The sequence below is a fragment of the Vidua macroura genome, chromosome 11, assembly GCF_024509145.1.
Source record: "Vidua macroura isolate BioBank_ID:100142 chromosome 11, ASM2450914v1, whole genome shotgun sequence".
Taxonomy (NCBI): Eukaryota; Metazoa; Chordata; class Aves; order Passeriformes; family Viduidae; genus Vidua; species Vidua macroura.
In genome coordinates this window covers 14,114,960-14,136,825 of record NC_071581.1, presented here as the reverse complement: position 1 = coordinate 14,136,825, position 21,866 = coordinate 14,114,960, and the positions used below count along the sequence as shown (strand labels likewise).

General features: G+C 39.8%; 1 protein-coding gene across 4 annotated transcripts; it reads left to right on the top strand.

Annotated features, from left to right (window-relative positions):
- The first annotated feature begins 70 nt into the window (after positions 1-70).
- Positions 71-16,908, top strand: PRMT7 (protein arginine methyltransferase 7). Of its 4 annotated transcripts, none has more exons than XM_053987210.1 (18): positions 71-134; positions 741-916; positions 1,685-1,721; positions 3,034-3,183; positions 3,751-3,859; positions 4,546-4,658; positions 5,874-6,115; positions 6,274-6,451; positions 7,526-7,653; positions 8,451-8,610; positions 9,022-9,105; positions 10,135-10,182; positions 11,003-11,092; positions 11,702-11,863; positions 14,185-14,259; positions 14,672-14,832; positions 16,031-16,127; positions 16,689-16,908. In XM_053987210.1, the coding sequence occupies exons 2-18, from the start codon at positions 822-824 to the stop codon at positions 16,842-16,844; spliced, it is 2,085 nt and encodes a 694-aa protein (XP_053843185.1). In that variant the 5' UTR covers positions 71-134; positions 741-821; the 3' UTR covers positions 16,845-16,908. The 4 variants fall into 4 exon arrangements, with proteins under 4 accessions (XP_053843185.1, XP_053843186.1, XP_053843184.1 ...); XM_053987211.1 differs by having other exon boundaries at positions 79-112; XM_053987209.1 differs by lacking the exon at positions 71-134 and adding an exon at positions 190-270.
- Positions 16,909-21,866: the final 4,958 nt, after the last annotated feature.

Genomic DNA, 21,866 nt, shown 5'->3' with positions numbered 1-21,866 from the left:
GGGCGGAGCGCCCGCGCAGCGCCGGCCCCGCGCGGGGCGCGCCGGGCCCGCGGCTCGGGATCAGCGGCGGCAGCGACCGCGGCCTCCGGGGCAGGGACACGCGGTGCTCGGGGTAGAGACACGCGGTGCCCGGGGTAGAGACACGCGGTGCTCGGGGTAGAGACACGCGGCGCTCGGGGTAGAGACACGCGGTGCCCGGGGTAGAGACACGCGGCGCTCGGGGTAGAGACACGCGGCGCTCGGGGTGGGCACACGCGGCATCCGGGAAAGGTACACAGGCTTGCGGAGCTGCCGGCCTGGGGCTCTGAGGAGGGACGAGCCCGCTGGTTCCGGGCAGGGGATGGCGGAGAACGCTCTGGCCGTGCCCCGTCGCAGCTCGTTCCTGAGGCGGGGAAGGTTCGGGTCTGTGCCGGTCCCGGGGCAGGCTTTGGGGACTCCGGGAGACGGGCCGCCGCCGGCCTGATGTGCTCACTTACGGGATGCTCTTCCGTGAGGATTTAGTGCGGTCTTGGTTTCTTTTCTGCGCTGTGTTCTCAGGGGTTACATCTAGATGATCTTCAGGATCCCTTTTCAGTGTAGGACTTGGTGACAGATTTTAGCTTGAAATGTCCTTATGAAAAAAGCATAAAGTGGTCACCAGTACTTCTGGCCAAGGCAGGTGTAGCGGGGGGAATGTACAAGAGCTAAAGTGATACTTGTGTTTACTAAAAGTTTTATGGTTGGTTTGGTTTTTTTCACAGCCGGGATTTGGTGTATTGTATTGAAGCAAAAGCAAAGCTGCACATAATATATAAATAACACAATACGACTTGAGATTGATCATGAAGACCTTTTGTGGAAGAGCCAATCCAACCACTGGTTCGATGGAGTGGCTAGAAGAGGGTGAGGACTATGACTACCACCAGGAGATTGCAAGGTATGCTTGGAAAAGTAGCTTGTTCCCTTACAGGACACCAGAAAATGAGCAAATCCAACATTTTTTTAAGGGCAGTTTGGGGGTCTGTGTCGAAGTCCCAAGGGTGTGAGGTGAACAGACTGTGGAATAGTCTAAATGGCAGTAAATGTGCCCAGTGGTGTACAGGGCAGAGCTGTCAATGTAGAATGTTGTAAACCATTCTCCAAGTAGTTTTCTTCTAACTTTAAAGAATGTTTTCTGTGGGGCTGATCCTGATACTGACAGTGACTGAGTTGGGACAAAATGCATTGACTAAATTGCTTTTAAATGCCAGTGCAACATGTAACTGCCAGTTGTCTGTTCGTGTCTTAGCTTTTTAAGAACTTAGTGTAATAGCCAGAGAAGGTGGGAAGATATATTTTGGGGTATTTCTGAGAAGTGCAACCCATGAAGAAATGGCAACCAAAGAAGTTTAAGTCTTGGTAAAAAATAGGTCGTTAGTAGTCTGTCATTCGTTGCTCTCTGTGTGTCTCAGGTGCTGCTTCGCAGCTGTTTGTCCGTAGGTCTGTCTGTGCCTTGGGCCCGTTGCTGTGCAGAGCATTTGTGCCAGTGGTTCATGAGTTGATTTATATGCTGATGGCCAGATCACTGAAATTACATTGTCCCTTAGATTTGGGAAACACTTTAGGTCCTCAAGGAGTGCGTCAGTTGTTTGTGCATTTGTGGGCACAGGGCCCAGTTGCTTTGCAGAATGAATGAGTATTTTAACTGGAATATCTTTTATTGCAGGTCACGCTATGCAGATATGCTTCATGATAAGGACAGAGTAAGTACAGAAACAAAACCCTTTTGAATGGTGGGAAAAGAGCCATTGCATTTCTCTTGAATAGCTGTCACTGTGTGATTATATGGCTTTATCTGAAAGATTAAATGATCACATTTTTGTATTCTCTAAGGTACCAGACCTGCTCTTAGATCAACAGATGCCTTCTTACATCTGACTTTAATGTTCTATTGTTTACTGCAGAACATTTTTATATTCAGTAGCCAGTTTTGCTGTTCTGTGTTTGACATTTTTGACAGAGAGCTCATTAGATGAAATTTCAAAGGCTGTAAAAGTGAAGCTGGGCATCTTAGTTTTTATAGGAGTATAAGTGAAGTCTATTTTTCTGTGGTATTTCTACCATATGTACAGGCATGATGAAGTCTGGAGTGAACAGTTTAAAGGTTCTTTTTCCTCTAGCCATTAAGTCAGCCTTCCATCAACAATGTTTTGAAAGATTTTTGTGGCGTCTCCACAATGAATCTTGAATTCATCTTGAATTAAAACATGTTAGTGGGATCAGGCATTTAATAAACTGTGTAGAGGCAGCAGGTTGTGTCTGAGTAATTAAAACAACAACTGGAATTATATGTATCATAGTTGTTGACTAGAATTGTTCAGAAGGGGGTCCAGCAGACCTTCCAAATGTATAATGTTTAAAAGTCATGTATTCCTTGGAAAGGCTTGATAAATCATTAGGAAAGGAATGTCTTACAGTAGGTTGTTATAAAGAAAATAAAAGCATATATATCAATCTGTATCTTGTGGCTGACAGCATTTATTTTTTTCCTGTTGTTGGTGCTGGTGTGCTTATAGCTCCATTTAATGTCCTGTAACTAAAAACGAGGATTTCCACTGGTTAATTCTCATGTATGAACCTTTTTGAGTAGATGAAGAGAGGAATCTAAACCAAGATACTTCAGCTCTTGTACTGTTATAGGGACAATATGATTATTTGAGTGGTCCCGCAGGGGAAAATTAATCAGAAAACCTGTAGTATCTCCCAGGGATCTGATTATTATTTGCTGAGGAAAATACATCACACTTGGAAATCATACATATGTTATGAATAGCTGATTGACCAATGTTAATATGAACATTGTGATAAATACTGATGTACTTTAAATGGGCTGATTCTGCCTGATACAGTTGTTATTGCTGAAGATGGCTTTGGTGTGACTGTTTGGCTTGAGGAGTGTCTGTAAGCCTTTTTCTGATCATAAACTCACAGTCAAATAATGCAAGATTTCTGCACAGAAATTAAAAACATAAATGGATAAAAGGTTGCTGATTTTTTTTTTTTTCTTTTCCACAGAATGTAAAATACTACCAAGGTATTCGTGCTGCAGTGAACAGAGTAAAAGAGAGAGGTGAGAAGGCAATTGTGCTGGACATAGGGACTGGCACAGGACTCCTGTCCATGATGGCAGCTTCAGCTGGGGCAGATTTCTGCTATGCCATTGAGGTGAGCATTGGTTAGGGGTTGCACATATTCAGCATGTTCTTTGTGATGCTCTTATTTTCAGATTATGTACTATCTCTGTTATTTTTGTTCTGAATGAAACAGAAATTCTCTTCACAATTACCCTGTTAATACAAGCAGATTTTTGGCATACTTCAGTGAGTATTTCAGTGCTGGGTGTTTTGGTTTCATTGACATAGTGTGCTTCATTTGAGCACGTGGAAGTCTTTAGGGGCTTCTGTTGATGCATGTACATATATATCTTTATTTTTACAAAGAAATTAGTTTGTTTAATGTAAATGCTACAATATTCATGTGTATTCTTGTGTTTCAAGTTAAATTGGAGTAGCTTTTGGAGGCAGCTGATAACTCTCTTAACAGTGAAGCTCTGAATTTTTCAAGTGAGACTCGTTTCCTTGTTTCATGGTAGTGAACTTCAAACACAGAAAAAAATAAGAAGATGTTAATTTTTTTTTCAGAACTAAATATATTGCATTTTGTATTGGTGCCCTTCCATTCTTGAAAGCTGACTTGAGGGGTACCATTCTGTTACACTCTTGCTATTCACAGGTGTTCAAGCCCATGGCTAATGCTGCTGTGAAGATAGTGGAGAAAAATGGTTTTTCTGACAAGATCAAAGTAATCAACAAGCATTCCACTGAAGTCATAGTTGGCCCAGGTGAGAAGAATAGGCTAGGCTTAAAAAAACAGGCAAGTACCTGAAAACCATGAAGGAATGGGTCTTATTCTTATTTCTTATACATTTTCTGATTAAAACAAGTGCATCGAGTACACTGAGGTTCAACTTGGAGAAGAGGAGGCTCAGGGGAGACCTCAACTGCCTGAAAGGAGGTTGTAGCCAGATGAGGGTTGGCCTCTTCTCCTAGGTGACAAGTGACAGGATGACAGGCAATGACCTCAAGTTGTGCCAGGGAAGGTTTAGACTGGAGATGAGGAAACTTGTTTTCCCAGGAAGGATTGTAAAGGATTGAAAAGACTGCCTAGGGAAAGGGTAGAGTCACCATCCTGGAAGTGTTAAAAATGTGTTGGTATGGCACATGAGGACATGGGTTAGTGGTGAACATGGTGGTGGTGCTGGGTTAGTGGTTGGTCTTGATCTTCTCCAGCCTTAAGGATTCTGTGATACTTTACATTCTAGAAAGTAACACTGGAAATCTATGTTGGAAGAGAGTGTCCTGGTAATATCTCAGTAGCCATTTGTATTTCAAATGGAAAATAATTTCCAGTCTTCAGCAGACTCTCTAACAGGAATATGTTTTTTAATTATTTGTGTATTCAGGATAGCATCTTCTTGAAAGACTTACATAAAGATTTAACATTACAGTATTAATTTGTGTCTTTTAGATGGAGATATGCAGTGTCGGGCAAACATCCTGGTAACAGAATTATTTGATACAGAGCTGATTGGAGAAGGAGCTTTACCAACCTATGAGCACGCACACAAATATCTTGTACAGGTAAGAAAATAGGAAGTGTGTCACATCTATCAATAGAGAAATTCTTCTGCCTATTTTTGAAGCAGGATAGAGATTATACAGTACTTAGGCTTCTGTATCCCTTGGTAGATACACCATCAGCTCTGCTGGTTTCTTATTCAGTCAATAATTTACTACATTGGTTCCTAGAATAAAACTATTTGAGTTCATATTGTAAGTCACAGGCTCTGAAATGACATCTAGTTACTTTGTGTTGAAACCAATAACTTGCTGGTTAACAAATGTCTTTTACAAAGGCATCCAGTTCTGATTTGAAGCTCTCCTTAATAACAACTTTGTCCCAAGATATTTAAAAAAATTCTCCTAAATTTGATGAGCTTCACCTCCCAGGTGAATGAATTGGTTCATTTTTGGTTGTTTTTTTTTTTTTTGTGTTGTGCTCTTACTACTCCATATGTATTTTGCATGTGAAAATATTTTAAACACCGTATTTAAATAATATCCTATATTTTGGACTTATAATCTATGGGTATAATTTTGGCGCTTTCTCTTTTACATTTTCTAATATTTTCCCTTCATTAAAATGTGGATGGGAGAACTTTATTTCGGTTTCCACATTTCCATTTACCAGTTTAAAAGACACCATATAAAGACAACAGCACTCCATAACTTTGTACTGCTCTCCATATAGAACTCTAAATTAGTCTTCTCTGTAAAAGCATTGTTTTTGGACTTCATGGTTGGCTCTCAGTTCAGAGTGGGATTTTTAGGACAACTTGGATGTTTTCCACTCCTTAAACATGGATACAAAGTTGTCCTTGCATAAATATTTGAGCCATTATTTTTCTTATTTCCTCATTGCAATCAGCACCTTTCTTATATTATTGATAGCTTAGTAATTTCCTGCCCTGAGAAGCTCAGGCTAGATCTCTTATTTCGGAACAAGAATGGAAATGCAAGTTAATTGGGACTAGTAAACTGATAATGTTGCATGGTTAATGGAGTAAGCTGGCCTTGCTGAACCACACTGAACAGGATAGATATGTGTATTCTATTTCACAGAGAGACAAATCGCTCTGATGTTACAAAAGTCTCTAAAATAACTTGCATTTTGGATTTCAAAGCTCCCAGTCCAACTTTTCTTTAAATGGGTTTGCATTTCAATTGATTTAATTCTCACTCATGTTAATAAGTCAAACTTGTTGAATGTGTTTACCCTTTGTTTTGAACACTCAGGAGGGATGTGAGGCAGTGCCTCACAGGGCAACAGTGTATGTCCAGTTAGTGGAATCCAGAAGAATGTGGTCCTGGAAGAAACTGTTTCCTATTCATGTTGAAGCAGAGGATGGTGAAAAAATACTTCTTCCACCTTCAGAAATGGAGAACTGTCCAGGTGTTCCTTCTGTTTGTGATATCCAGCTGAACCAGATGCCTTCAAGTGACTTCAGTACCCTTAGTGATGTGGTAAAAATGTTCAGGTAAGGGAGACATTGTTTTGTTCAAAATAAAGTTATCCTGTTATGCCTTTGATATAAGCTGTGTACTGAGCTTAAGAAAGTGGTGAGAATTTCTGAAGAATTCTTTTTACAATTTCCTGTCTAATATTTCTTTCTACAATTTTCATGCTTCCCTGCAGTGTGGACTTCAGTAAGCCAGTACAGAGTGCTTCTACCTACTATAGAGTGCAGCTGGAGCCTGTGAAATCTGGCAAGGCACAAATTGTACTTTCCTGGTGGGATATTGACATGGACCCCTCTGGGATGATAAATTGCTCAATGGCTCCCTACTGGGTAAAACCCACTTCTGCTTTGCAGGTAAAATACTGAGCCTTCGGATACCATTGTGAGGTGACTGAGCAACTCTTTGGAGTACTGGGGGGTTTAAGCAGCTCTGCCTTAAATTGCTTAGGAACTTCGCTAATATTTAATGTATTAGAAGATGCTAAATGTAGAATTTTTAGCTATGGTATGTGCCCATTTTAGGTTTTCTTTAATATTAAATGTTAAGAGTAATCTTTTATGTAAAGCTTAAAGACTGAAGCTGTCTTCCAGATACTATTATTTCTTTTATGTTAAAGAAATAAAGATTTCAATATCTTTTTCTTTAAATAGTCTCTATCCCTGGTTAAAATATTAGCCTGTGGTTTGCTTCCTTGTAGTTCTTCTGTTAAATTTCCAAGTAAGTGTTATGTTTATGGTAGTATATTTATACTCTCATAAAAAAAAAAAAGGCTGGTGTAGGAAGGTGCTGGATTGATATGGATAATTACAGAAATACTATCACTATTAAGTCAGATTCCTGTGGTTTTGTGTGAATGTATTTACCCGTAGAATGAACTTAGCCAAAAGGAAGTTAAAGAATTATTGTCTACTCTTAGCTTGTTTGAGAATAAAATTTGAAATTATCAATTTGGAGGTGTTCAATCAGCTTAGAATGACTGATCAGCATAGGATATTTGCAGTGCAAAAACCAGCGTTTTGAAACACAAAGTAGTTGTGCTGTGATCAGAGTGACACTAAGTGACATAATTCTAGGTGCCTGAGGCTGTCAGCAGTTCGATACAGGTTTCTAACACAAGAGAACTGTGGAGGGTAAACAGCATCAATAAATGCAAAGCAGTTTTGGGTTGTTTTTCATTTGGTTGCAATAGAAGCTTGGCTAGCGAGCAAGCCAGTGGTCTCAGGTTTATTCTGTTGCAAGACATCTATATTATTCAATATGTGATATTGGTCTTTATTCAGCCTTGCTAAATTGAGCAAGATTCTTTAAATTAATCATGCATTTTCAAAGTTGTGCCCATTCTTCCTAATTGATTTCCTGCTATTTGCTTACTTTCCATTTGCTATTTATGAGTGAGTTCCTGAGGTTTGTGTATCAACCCTTTTCAGTGGAGGGATCACTGGATGCAGTGTGTTTATTTTCTTCCACGTGAGGAGCCAGTTCTGCAGGCTGAGAAGTTGTACCTGACTGCCTGTCGTGATGAGTACTCTGTGTGGTACAACCTGCAGAAAGCCAGGTAAAAATCTGTGTGGGAAAAAGGCTACTCTCTTACTCCAAGCTGGAGTATTTGCTGCTCTTAGAGTATCTCCTTTTGTAGAAGAGCAAGATAAGAACCTAAAGGGTAGAAAAATATTAAAGACTGCTTCATGCGCAATGCACAAGTGGAAAATACACATTATGCATAAAAACTCACTTGGACTGCAAGCTCCTGCCCTGTACTTGGTTGCTTTCTCTGACAAAGAAGCATAAAACAATCATGGTTGATTCCTGGAAATCCTAAAATACAGCACAGCTGAAGTGGCATACAGGTAAAGAAGTGAAATAATTGCCATTCTGTTTCCATATTCTATTTTTCTAGTCAGCACTGTCTTTTTTAAATTATTGCATTTTGCTCAGATTGAAAAGAGCTTAATCATGTTGATTGTAATGACAATAGCAGCAAACATTTTTAAAACCAGTGCTAGCTTAAAATGTCTGAATCTGCTGTGCCTTTTTTACTTAGGAACTCAAAATCCAAACAAGTAACTGTTTGCTGAAAGGGCAAAGCCTAAAGTACCTAATCATCACAGTTACTGGTAAAGTGTGGGATGGTTCTTGGTTTTGTCTTTTAAAGAAGGTGAAAATTGTTTTGGACCTCTCTTCATTTGGAAATGCAGAGTTACAGAAATGTCTCTGGAGAACCAGTAACTTCAAAAAAGTGACAGCAGAGTTTGTATTCATTACTGTGCATATCAGCCAAAATGCATAAATGTGCCTGCTAGCAAAAACATCTTACTGATGCTGTAGTTGATGCTACATTGACATTTCTCACAGAGAAGGGGAGAATGGAGCAGATGAAGAGGAGCTTGAAGCAGATGTTCGTGTGGAGAGTCCAGTCTGTAGGTGTCGTGCCCATGTGCTTTGGAACAGGCCCCGCTTTGGGGAGCTGAATGACCAGAACCGAACTCGCCAGTACATCAAGTCCTTGAGGAAAGTGAGTGCTTGCTGCCTGCAGGTTTCATTGGCTTCTCTGATGGATGCTCATACTGGTTTATTTATGTAATTATTTATGGAATTTGTTTGTCCCCTGCAAAGGACTTTGCTCACAAAGTGTATTTTTCTTCCATCGGCAGATGGAAATTACAGTTTTGTCTTGAAAACTTTAGTATTAAATTTTTTAATGGTAAGCAGCCAATTTTGCATAGAATTTATAGTAGCTCTGTGTGTTTGTTAGACATGGCATTGGTAGTTGAATAAAGACATCCATTACATTTTTGAGCAAACTTTTTCAGACCTAAGCCAAGGGCATTACTTGAGAATTTTTTTACAGTTACTTGATATGAAAATGTATAAAGTGTGGAAAACTTCTCCCTCTGGAATAACAATGACTATTTGTTTTCTGTAGGTTCTGAAAACAGATAGTGTTTGCCTTTGTATCAGTGATGGCAGTCTGCTGCCTGTGCTGGCTCATTATCTTGGAGCAAAGCAGGTACAGTACTGTTTTTCAGATCTTTGCATTTTCCTGTTTTTCAGATCTTTGCATTTTAGCTTGGTATTTTTCTCTCATGTAGTTCATTCCCAGCTCGTTATTTAACTATTTGCAGTGCCTCTTCAGGGACAAGTGAGGAATAGGCTCACATTGTGTTGAAGGGGAGGTTAAATTCACCTCTGGTCAAGCTGAAGTCTAAGAAGATAATAATTACCAGATTTGACATTTATCAATGTGTAGTTTTAAGGGAAAGTGCTCTTCCTCATTCCTCACTGCTTCCTGTTTGCCATCTTTATCTTGTTTTTTTGAAAAAACTCTATGGACCTAAATGTCTGGAAGGGTATTTTTCTTTTGTTTGCAGTTCCATAATTACATTTATTACCTTATCTGGAGTGGAAGATCTATAAGAGCCAAGTAGGAAGCAGTAAGAATACTGGGTCTGTGTGTAATTGAGAGCTGCCTGGCTGTCTCACACACATAAATGCCCTGCTTGATGGGGGGCTCTTTAAACTAAAATCTGTTAAAGTTGAACTGAATATCTGGAAATGTGTAATATAATATAATCCTGAGGACTGCTGCATATTGCCTAACAATTCATCAATTTTGATGAATTTTTTTCTTACTGCAAAAGGCTTCTGAGCACTTTCCAGCTGATAGTCAGGTCATGTTAAGCAGTATTCACAATTTGGCACACTGGTGATATGCTTTCATTTGTTCATAAGTGAATATGTGCTTAGGACAAATGTTAGTATGCTGTGTGCAGCTTAAAATGGAAAATAAGTATTTGCATTCTGTTGAGTTTTGTTTTTTTTTTTTCTTGTATAGCTGTGAAAACAGAAGTATTTAGCCTGTAGTTTTGAGCAGTATTTCGTTGTTAAAAAGTTCATTATAGTGGGCTCTGGAATACATATGCACGGTTCTTATGAACTGTGCTCAGTAGGGCATCAAAATGTTGTTTCATTCTTCAGTTACATATGGTTTTAATTAAAAACTATAAAGCTAGTGTGACTAACTGTGTATTTTCATTAGGTGTTTACATTAGAAAACTCTGGTGTCTCCTGTTCTGTCATGGAAAAAGTGAGTATTCCATTTTCTGTTAAAGCAGGATTTCTCCTTTGCAGATGCCTCTTGGCTTGTCTGCTTGAGCTGCTGCTCTGCTGCTGCCATTGCCTTGGTGATAAAAGCCAGGCTGTTTGTTTCTGAGGATTAGTGAGAGCATCCCAAAGCTTGCACCAGTCTTACCTGGCAAGCAGCATCCAGCAGTTCTGTCTTCCAGCTGAGACAGGTTGGGAATGCCTGCTCTGCTGTTTGCTCTGCCTCAGGGAAGGGCACGGAGGCTCTGCCAGTGGAGTGGAGGCTGTTCAGGAGAGGCAGCTGGTGCCTGAGAAGTGACTGGAAGCAGCTTCCTGGAGTTACCACTTGGCTGTGACTCCTTTCATTGACACAGTGTATTTGAAAGAGATCTGGCTCAGCCTGTGGCTCAGAAGTGCAAAACCAGGAATGGTGGGCAAGGGAGGACTGGAACCTGGTCTCAAAGAAAAGCCAAATATTCATTCATAGGTGAAGTGATTCTTACCTTTCTTGATTACCCTTCTCATATGCTTCAAAGTACAGCTTAATGAAGGTGAGGCACCTTTTTTGTTACCTGCCTTTTTATATAGATAATTTAAAGAATACTGAGGGCACGTGCTTTAGTTCCCTAGATGTGACATGTTGGCTCTAGGTGCATGCAGCCTTCAAGAATAGACTTGTGTCATCCTCATGAGTTATGGCAGGCAGTTTCATTAAAATTTCTTTTGGCTGCTGGGTTTTTTTTCTAATTTCTTTTCAATAAAATTGTTATTTTGGTCTCAACTGTGGCTTTACATAAAGACAGTGTGTTACTTTTTGATTTTAGTTTTTTAAAGCAAATAATCTTGAAGATAAAATTAAAATAATAGAAGCTCGTCCTGAGTTGCTGAAGCCTTCTCATTTGGAAGATAAAAAGGTATGTTACAGTTGTCCATTATACTGAATTTCAGGGGTTGGTAGGGAGCAGAAGGTAAATATTAATTGTAACCACAATGAATTCTGTTATATCCCAATTAATCTAAAATGTAACAAGTAAATGGTACACACCGTGTGCCACTAAAACTGAGGGAGACTAAAGACTGAGGGAGGGTTGTTGCTTTGTTTTTGATGGGTCTGACTTCCCCTGCTGCAGAATTGCCCCAGTAGTTAAGGCAGTTTAACTGGTTCTACAAGGCTGTAACTCTTTCACAGGCCACTCAAGAAGACTGCAATCTATTTGGAAGTAATAACATACTTCAGAACTTCAGAATTCTGTGACTCATTACAAAGCCTTCCAAACTCAAAATGCAATATTTTCTCACAAACTTTGTTGCAGGAAAATTCAGTTTAAAATGTGGTAGCTAAACCCACACAACAGTGTCCAGAGTCCTGTACATGCAGTGTACAGTAATTAAATCCCTATGGAGCAATCTAGATGATTTCACTTAATGTATTGCACTGGCACTATTGGAAGATCTAAACAGCCTGTGTTGTGAGTTGTTTTTCTTTATTATAATGCTTTTTATCTCTTCCCTCCTTTGCCAAGATTTCTGTCCTTGTGGGAGAGCCGTTTTTCACAACAAGTTTGTTGCCATGGCATAACCTGTATTTCTGGTATGCCAGGACAGCTGTGAGCGCTCACCTTGCCAGCAATGTCACTGTCCTACCTCAGTCTGCTTCTTTGCACATGATGGTTGTGGAATTCCAGGTGAGATTGTTCACATATTTACACAAATCCACTTAAAACTGAGTACTCTACAACTTACTGCATCTTAATTCTGTCCAGTATGTTCTGTACTTACCACATGAGAAAAGAGTATTTGCCATCTTGAAGGGTGAATTTTGCTATTTCAGCCATCTCTTGTCAAGAAATTAACTCAAGTAATTTTGCCATTTAAAATGCATGTTTTAAGATACTTATTTAGATTAGAGATTAGTGAAGCATGTGACAGTTGTGGTTATTTTTTAAATTAGTTATTTTATTATGTATATTATACATAAATATATTGTATAAAGTAGATATTCTGCAACATATCAGGTTTTGAAATGAGGCTTTTTAAGACTGTAGACAGTATTCCCAATTGCATGTGGATTTTTTAAACTGCCTGAGGCTGGGCACAGTTCTGAATATGAGCACATCTTAAAAATAATTCGAAAATTTATCTTTCAGATATTTTACAAAGTTATAAATGTAGTTTTTTCATTTATTCAGCACTTCGTAACAAAAGATTGTGAAGTGTTTACCTGCCATGAAAATAGGAATTAAGTACTTTCATCATTAATATGCAAAGTCCAGTAGCTTGAGTGAACTCTGTAGTCTGGCGTTGTGTAAATAAATGTACATACTTTAAATAAAAACACCTATAATCTAATCAGTTTTCACATAAACACAGCCTTCAGTTTATCTATTAAAAATGCCAGGTCGTTTTTGTAGTTTTTTCTCCCTTCTGGCTCACCAGCTGTGTAGTTTTTGAGTCTGAGCCTTCTCTCCCTTAAGTTTCTTTATTTGAATGCTCTTTAACCTTGTTCTCTTATTTCTGCCTTTGATTTGTGCATGTGAGAATGGATTTGTTCTTTTTCCCCTCCGGGGCTAATCAACTGTTCTGCACATTTTTTTAGTTTTCTGTAAAAATGTACAGAGTTTAAGTAAATAATGTAAATCTGAATCCTGTAATAGGGAGCAGATACTTAGAGTAATCAGATTGAAATAAGTAAATTATAATTCCATGCTCTCTTATCTAGAGTATTTACTTCCCTAGAACTCACAGCGTTTTCTAAGGAAGTAAGCATTATTCTTCTCATGTTCTGGATGAGGAAACCAAAGCATGCAGAATGATGACTAAAGATTATTCAGCAATCAGCAGAATGTGGAGTGACATTCATGTCACCTAAGCCTCAGTTTTACGCTTTCATGGACAGGGTTTGTTCAGAGATGATTCCACATAAAATTTTTGGTAGAACATTTAACTTTTATTTTGTTGCAGTAGTCTACCCCAAAGCTATTGTTTTAATTTTACATTATCTTCTTTCAGTGGTGAATCTAGACTCAAAGACTGGAATCTGTGGGATTTTAAAAATAACCTCTGCATTTACCAGTTCTTGTTTAGACAGAGGGAGCAGACACAGTGTTGCAAGGTCTCCTGCAGAACCTGTTCTGTAGGCTGTTCTGTCCTCTCAGAATGGATATGTCATTGTGGTTAAGCAATTAGCAAAACCTGGATCCAGGAGAAAAAAATTGATGGAATTACTTATTAGTTAGGAAGTTAAGAAACTTGTTTCATCTGTAATTGCATTTAGGGAGCAGGGTGCTGCCTGTCTGTTTTGGTAGTTCTGCTGGGTGTACCACTCAGAGACTCTGGATAAATCCCTCTAGTTCATGCTGTAGTCAGGCAGAAATTATAGCAGTATTTGTTTAAATGTAGAGTGGTGCTGCTGCCAGCTTGTAAAGCAGGAACGTTGGAGATTAAGTGTGACAATGAACAGGTAAAAAAATGTATACATCCACAGCTAATGAATGCTTGTGTTCTAATAAGAGACCATTAATGGGGTCTAAGAAAAGGTAAATGTTGAACTGAGTCTGTCCAGTGGGTTGCTAAAGTCAATGACAGGCATGGTATGGAGTGGCTAAAATGATCTCGCTCCACTTCGTGGGGCTAAAGGGAAGTGTGGTTCTCTGGTAGGCTGTGAGATGTTTGATACTACTGGGAGCACTTACCTGTGCTGGATAGTGAAAGTGGAGGGGCTGTAAGGGTTAGATCTTGGCAAATCCATAGCTGCTCTAAAGTAACCAACACACAGAAATTGTGAGAAATGTTGTTTAGAGGAGCTGAAAACAGTGATTAAAGAATTAACCAACTTAAAAAAACCTTTTCCTAGAATTATCCTCTGATTCTTGCAGTAGTTGTAATGGTTTAGCAATCTATGCATAGTATGTGGCTTGCTATTGAATGTCTAAGCTACAGCTAAAATTATTTCAAGATTTCCCATTTCCTTTGATAAAGCCAAACAAAATCCTGTTGTTTCTTGCAGGACTTATGGAGAATCCGGAGTCCATGTGGCACCTGTGAAGGTTTTGATGTCCGGACTATGGATTATATGATTAAAGTAAGAAAATCAGTTTTGACACAAGTCTTAGCAAAATAAAAATTCAGTTTGGCTTAATAAAGCATTTAGTGACTGTTGAAAAACTTGTGTATTAGGCAGAACACCATTGTTTGAGATTCATTTGTATCAGTTTCTAGAGCTTTGCTCTAGGTTAATATGGAGGAGTACAGGCAGTTGTAGAGTGGAATTCGTGTTGAGGGAAAAGAAAATTTCAATGCATTGTATTTTGAGAGTGCCCATTTCTGTTTCAGGGCTGAGGGCCCCAGTCGCAGCATTTGGTTTCATGCATGTAGGATATTTTCTCCCTTGTGCCCTAGAAGTGCAGTCCTGCCCTCTTGCAGCTTTATTGCTTGAATACTCTGGGTTTGCATTTCTGTTATTTTCAATTAAATTTATTCCTTCCTTTTTTCAGGATTCTCTGAATTTTAGGGAATCCAAGGAAGCAGAACCTCACCCGCTGTGGGAATATCCCTGCAAGTCACTCTCAGAGCCCCAGGAAGTTTTGACATTTGACTTCACAAAGACTGTGCCACAGCACTGTCTCAGCACAGAGGGCTCTGTAAAGCTCTTACGGTCAGTTTTCTGCAATCAATACTCTTGGTCATCATCCATTTCTTTACCTCCTAGTCAAGCTCTTTAGAGGAGTTGAGTTTAGAGCTCCTTTAAGTGTATTACACTTAACTGGTACAAATGTACTTGGCAGTTTTTAATAATGTGACCTAAGATTGTGGAAGTTGTTCTGACACAAGCTTCCTGTGGATATTCACAGTAGGCTGTAACAATAATACAATAATGTTTGATATTATTAGATTAGATAATATACCTTTGTTTAAAAAAATACCATTTTAATAGCTTTCAACATGATTTAAAATTTAAATAGATTAATTTATAGTTTAGAGAAAATAAAATATTACCTGTGTGTTTTTAGTGTTTCTATTTGTTGTCTACTGTTGAGTTCTTGCAGAAAAAGCTTCTACATAGCTTGTCAAATTATTGTGTTTAATAATTAATAACTTATTATGTTTAATAGCTTTAAAATTATATGCTATTATCATATAATTGTTGTATATATGTTAATAGCTTTTAATGTATATGCTATTCTTCCTTCTAACTGTAATCCTGGCACTCTTTATATTTTGCCACATCTTCTGAGATACTTTCCACCATAACTGTGGATTGTACTTAATTCTGTTCAAACTTGAAACACTGTTAAGAACTTAAAAACAAGAAAGTTTTATTTTTTAACTATCTAGAGCTTACATAGCTCAAACACTGCTGTGTTTCTCATTAAACAAAATTCAAGCTTTCATAGACTGCAGAGCCATCTGTGTGGAGTCTCTGTGCCTTTGCAGCAGTTGTGTTTACAGGCAGCACAGTGGTATGACCTCTGCTTCTTGTGGAGCAGGCACTTGAAGTGACACAGTGTGTGTGGTAAATATTTCCTCTCAATTCAGAGCCAGTAGAAACTGGGGTCTCTAAAGGAAGTTCTCGGCGTATGCTGTGTAATTCATGCCATGTTATTCAGTGCTGGCTAAGTGGCTGTGCTGCTGAGCAGATGTAGTTATGACATGTTCTCTTCCTTGCCTTTTTTTGGATTTCATCTCTGCAAATACTTTAAAGTTTCTGCTCCCAATTACCAACTCAGCTGTTCGGCTTTCTTTCAAGGAAGGAAGTTGTTCATGCTTTTGCAGCTCTCACTTAAACACTAGTGCCAGGTTTAAGCTGCCAGGATTGTGTAAAGTGACAAGTTTTATCCTGCATCTCTCCCCAGGAAAGGAAAGAGCCACGGAGCAGTTCTGTGGATGGAATATCATCTTGCTGCCGATATCTCCATTAGTACAGGACTGATGCAGCTGTCCAATGAAAAGGTATATCTTCATTTTAGTTCATTATGTCAAAGTCTGTAGGATTGCAGAGGGTCTCTGCTGGCCATGCTTGGGTTGTGTAGTACCCCTTCTCACACTGTTGGAACATTGTGTCATCAGAATTACTAAAAATATCTGTTCGTGTTTTTGTGAGGAGCAGGAGATGTACCTTAAAATGGGAGCGTCTGATTTGCATCCAAATGCTCCCTAGATTGGAATCAAATTCAGAATTTAAATGGGATGCTAGGTCAAAGCAGAGTTTTTTCATACAAATAACTTCAGTTTAACAAAAGTAAAAATTTGGCGGGGAAGGAGTAAGTATTTTTAGTATTCTATCTCAGTATTCTTTGACCAAATCCATTTCTAACTCTGTGACTTCAGTGTGTTGTGTAGCAGATGGTATTTCAAGTTATGTGTTCCATAGTGGAGTGGATGGCAGTGTAAATGATAACTGTTGATCATTGTGTGCTCAGCTGGGAACAAGAACTCTTACTGCACTGTTAGTGTATAATAATAATAATATTGTAGATTTTGACTGCTTTCACTTTTAACTCTCTCCTGTAGGGAAACTGTGAATGGAATCCCCACTGCAAGCAAGCTGTTTATTTCTTCAGCTCTGTTATTGAATCAGAAATTCTGTCAGACCCTACTGCTGTCACATATGCTATAAATTTTGACACAAAGACAGGAGAGATTGCCATGGATTTTAAGCTATTATAAAATACCTTCCTCCTGCTCATATTCCTAAATTATAATAAACATAAAGTTTTGGGGTTTTTTTGTACACCAGAGGGTTTCTTTCGGGGTGTTCAGAGAGCAAACTTTTCTTTATCATACTTTCAACATTTTTCAGTTTGTTTTCAAAATACAGTTAGTGAGGTAGAGAGAACCATTTCTTAGGGACAGGTGTCAGGGTTTATGTACATATATACACACATGCTTTTCATCATCTCTTTCAGGGTTTTACATAGTGCTAGGGAGGTACAAAACAGTTGATTTGACAATAGCAGCTGGTTATTGCATGGCATATCATTGGATGAGGACACCAGGCCTTACTCTGACATTAGAGAGAAGTGAGTTAAACACATCTATTTCTAGGCTGTGCTCTTGTCACTGTAAAATGGGAGGTAATACCTGCCAGGTTGGCTAATTTGTAAGGCGCTCTGCAGTAGCACATGTCCACTACTGAGGTTTTCTTAGTTGCTCTCCAGATCACATTGGCTGCAGTGGCATTGTGTGAAACGAGTTCTGCTTTAGATGAGCAATCAATTGGTGTATCTGTTTTGCATGTGTGACCTGTTAAAGTTTTGGTAGAAAGTCAATGTCCTGCCAGTCGCAAATAATGCCGGCCATCCACAGGGATAACAGTTACCAAAGCTGCTCCTGTTTCCTCTGAGCAGCAGCTTCAGCTTTAGCAAAGTGAAAGGAATATCATAAAGAAGCCACGAGGCAGCAAGAGCCTCCCCTACTCTGCTTTCCTGGTCACCATGATACGTCATTCTTGTGAGTAAAAATTCTTCCTTTTTTCCTAATGGTGTGATCATATTTACAGACCCACATTTTTAGATCCATTTTCCTAATGAACAGAAACCCTGCAGCTGCTGATGAGGTCTGTGAATTTCACTTTTCAAAACTGCACTTTTAAGATGCTTAACTTTAGTCTGTCATCTCTTTCAGACTTTTCTGGAATATATAGGTTGCTGTTCATGAAACAATTGTTTTAGTTTTGATACATGGCCTAACCCACAGAAAGTATGGTAGCAAATCTGATATGTGCTGTACATAATGCAGTTGTAAAGGGAACAGTAATATGGCCAAGCCTTTAAAATAGTAGAGCCTTGGCCCTTTATGTTTTTTTAAAAAGGCACAGGCACAGTTGTGCAAGGCTGAAAAAGGCTGGTATTGTACAGCTGCTCTTCTCCTGCCTGTGTCCTGTAACTCCTTTGTCTGGCCTGACACAGAAGGCATGAGCTGCTGTTCTTGTTCTGCAATAGGAATAGCTTCTGAAAAGGCATTTAACTGCACAAGTCATTCTGGATCCAGCAAAAGAGTACAGTGTTCCATCAGGAACACAAAACTAATAGCAATATATTGGAATTTATATGTTTAAAAAAATAAGATAGGAAAAAGCCACAACCAAATTCACAGTATTTTATTGTGTAGTATTAATGTTCTCAAAGATAACTATATGGATGTGCCCGAGTTGTACTTCCTAATTAAAAATAAAACATAAATTTGTTAAAATGCCAAAGGGAAGAAATCCACACTGATGGGAATTTGTATTTTGTTATTAGTGTTACATACATGTTGAAATTACATGGTCCCTGCAGTGGATATTAGGGATGGTGACTGAGGGGCATTCTTGTTAAACCCTTTTTGTTTTATGAGACCTGGGGTAGAGGTACTCAGGGGTGGCTGCAGTGAAAGGGAAGGGCAGAGGCTGGATGCAGTAGCAGCCATCTGCAGAACTGTGTTCCCAGGGCTGTGCATATAAGGAAGAACATCATAAATTTCAGTGCACCTGGAGCAGAAATTGCACTGCTGCTATCCAAAAAAACCCACCACTGGAAGGATGGAATGTTGAACATATTTTAGCACCTGTGGGTTTTTTAGAAGAGCAAAATCTGATGCATATGCTCAAGAAACCTTGTGCATGTTCTAATTCACTGTGAATGTTACCAACATCACTAATGCTTGCTGGTTTGGCTTGTGCATTTAGACAGGCACTGCAAGTGCTTCAAGGATTTAAAATTAAAATTGTTAAAATTGCTGGGGGCTGTTGACGCAAACCCTTACCACAAGTGAGTGTAGTGAGGACTATTTATTGTACTTATCAGTCTTTCTTGACTTAGGTGAATTCTTCAGGTTGGGCTTAAAAACTTAATGTGATCTGTAAATTGTGTGGAAAACAGCTGCTTACAGAGGGACACTGGCCATTTCTTATATATATGTGCAAGAACAAAATACGAGACTGCTTCTATCTCTGTCCTCTTCCATGGGGCATTTTACTACAGGCATGCACTTGGGGGAGGAAAGCCACTTTATCAAACAAGCACATTACCCAGGAGCAGCAGTCAGCCTCCCATTTGTTCCCAGAGCTGACAGAAGCATTGCAGTGATGTTCAGAGCTGGAAGAGCTGCTGGTTATGGGCATCTTAATAAGCAGAGCAAGAATCCTGTTTTCTCTTGGAAGGAATTTATTTGGTGCTGCCACCACAGGCAATTTTTTTTCTAAATGACAATGGCTTTGATCCTGACTAGGCCTGCAGGCAGAGATGCACGTTCTAACAGAAACAGGGTCTTCTGCTAGCACTGAAGTGACAGTATTACAGTTCAGATATTGCAGTAGAGCCACTGTATAGCTGGGCAGCTTTTTGAATGCTGACACAGGTTTTAGTCTGGTGTTACAAGTCATAATAAACCACCAAGTGTTGCCATTCACATTTAACTTCCCAGTTTTGGCTTTACTGCAGAAGTAACTGTTCTGTAGTTCTGAATTGCAATGAAATTTTACTAAGGTGTGGTGGTTACCACAGCACAGCTCCACGAGAGGGTGCTGAGAACCCACTTCTAAATTTCTAGCACATTATAAATCAGGAAAATGCAGCTGTCTCATGCAAATCACAATTGTGGTGTTATGAGATACACTGTACATACATGCATGGAAATAGAAAACTAATGCAAAAAGTGGCAGATGGTATTAAATCTAACCCAGACCTGCATCTACTGTTAAGGCAGGCAGGCAACAAACTGTTTCATGCTGAATACAGAGTGAATAGTACTTCTTGGACAGTGAGGTTGTCATGGCTCTAATGAAGGACAAGTCTTGCATTTTAAAGGATGTTTTCTAAATCATAGCAGGTGCAAGATTTGTTCCTTTATTTGCAGAACTGGTACCTTTTGTCTGAAAGCTGGGCAGTTCAAGGATTGAGATCCTGGAGCTTGCTTTTCTCCTTCATTAGTCCCTTTGAAAGTGCTCTGTGTGGGCTTCCTGCATTTAACAAGATAGAGGATGCAGTTCAGGACTTAATTCATTTAGTCACTCATCTTTTGTATTCTATTTGTAGTTACAGATGGTTGTTAGGGAGGGAAGAGACTAATAGAGCTTCCTAGAGTTGGATTTTTCCAGTGATGATTGTGAGCTGAATACAATGGGTGCTTGTGTTGTCATTCTACCTTATTGACTCTGATAGCATTGCAAAATGTTAATTTGGCTTGGTACTTAATAATTGTAATAATTCACATTTCCAAGCATTTAATGCATATTAGTGATTAAGATGCTTCTCAGAGAGGTATGTGTTGTCATCTCTATTTTTTGGATGAGAAAAAAACTAAGTGTGGTTTGTGTGGGTGTGTGTTTCATCTGCCCCAGGCTCACTATAAGATTAGAGCCTCAGAGCTAAAAATGACTTGCTCAAGGCCATGCAGAATAGACTAATCCCCTGACTCCCTAGCTCTGCTTTAATCATTTGTTTTCTTAGCGCAGTGTGATTTCAGATGCAGCCTTACGAGGTTTGACCGAGATGCAGCAGATAAAGACTCAGAGGCAGTAAATCCTTGGATAGCTCAGTAATTAAAACCACCTGGGTTTTAACGCACTTGTAAAATATATTTATATTATATAGAAGTTACATATTTAATATAAATATATGTATGTATAATATATATATTTACAAAGCTATAGAACATTGGTTTTATTTTCAAAAGCTGTCATAAAGATGACCCACTTTTTCCCACAGCAGGATTCTATCTAGGATTTGAGAGCCCCGAAGATGCCTCTTTTGTGGACAAGGGCACTAATGAATGAATGAGAGCTGATGATCTTCCTGTGTGCCAAGGGAAAGCCCTGCAGTTGCAGGTCTGGCTGCTCTGCACAGAGGTGTGGGTGCAGTCCCAGGGTATCTTGGCCTTAAGTTGCACAAGACTGGCTGTGTACCCTCTGGTGCTTCCTCAGGGTTTTGCTGAATTGCAGCTGCACGATGAGCTGCAGCAGCCCCTTTGCTGTGGACTGCCTCTCACCCCTGTCATTTTCCACAGCCTGTGCTCTCTCTTGCCTTGCACACCACTCCCTTGGGGAAGTGATGAACTTGGGCTTTGGGAGGAGTGGGTGCTGCGTGTTGCTGAGTGTGCTGCTGCTTCTGCAGGGTGGTGGATCCTGCTGTGTCTGTCCTCACATAAGGCACCTTCTGGCTTCCTGTTAGGGTATCTAAGAAACCAATTACTCACACTCCTGACAATCAGCAAATAAGCTGCGGTGATGAATGAGGTGGGAGGGAGAGACAAGCAGCCTTCGCTGCAGCACTCCAAGATGCCCTATCCCTGCTGCTGCACTGTTTCTAGGAATGCTGGAGGCACTGTGCAATACATCTGCGTGTCTCATCTCGTGTCTGCCTGACAGGCAGCAGCAAAGTCACTTGTGCCCAGGGGCTGATGATAGAGGATGAGGCACCCTCATGTGGGGTGGAAAGGCTGGGAGTGCATCCAAACTGGGAATGAAGGATCTGTACCCGGGGCACGCTGGGCCAGGGATGTCCCCGAGCTTCCATCGTGCCCTTCCCGCCGGGCTCCTGTGGGGCTGAGCTGCAGGGGGGGATGGACACGCTCTCCTTACCCTCCCTGTGCATCCCAGTGCCCTGGGCTGTCTCCTACCCAAAATAAGATGTGTCAGCTCCTGCTGCCAGCCCACAGGGAGAGAGCAGCTGGCCAAGAGGCTTGCTGTGTTTTGTGAGCAACTGTGGGACT

Excerpts from the sequence above, each read along its gene's own strand:
- PRMT7 (XM_053987210.1), top strand. The coding sequence starts at position 822 with ATGAAGACCTTTTGTGGAAGAGCCAATCCAACCACTGGTTCGATGGAG. Across the intron at positions 3,184-3,750 it reads ATTTCTGCTATGCCATTGAG|GTGTTCAAGCCCATGGCTAA; the intron begins GTGAGCATTGGT and ends TGCTATTCACAG. Across the intron at positions 3,860-4,545 it reads TGAAGTCATAGTTGGCCCAG|ATGGAGATATGCAGTGTCGG; the intron begins GTGAGAAGAATA and ends TGTGTCTTTTAG.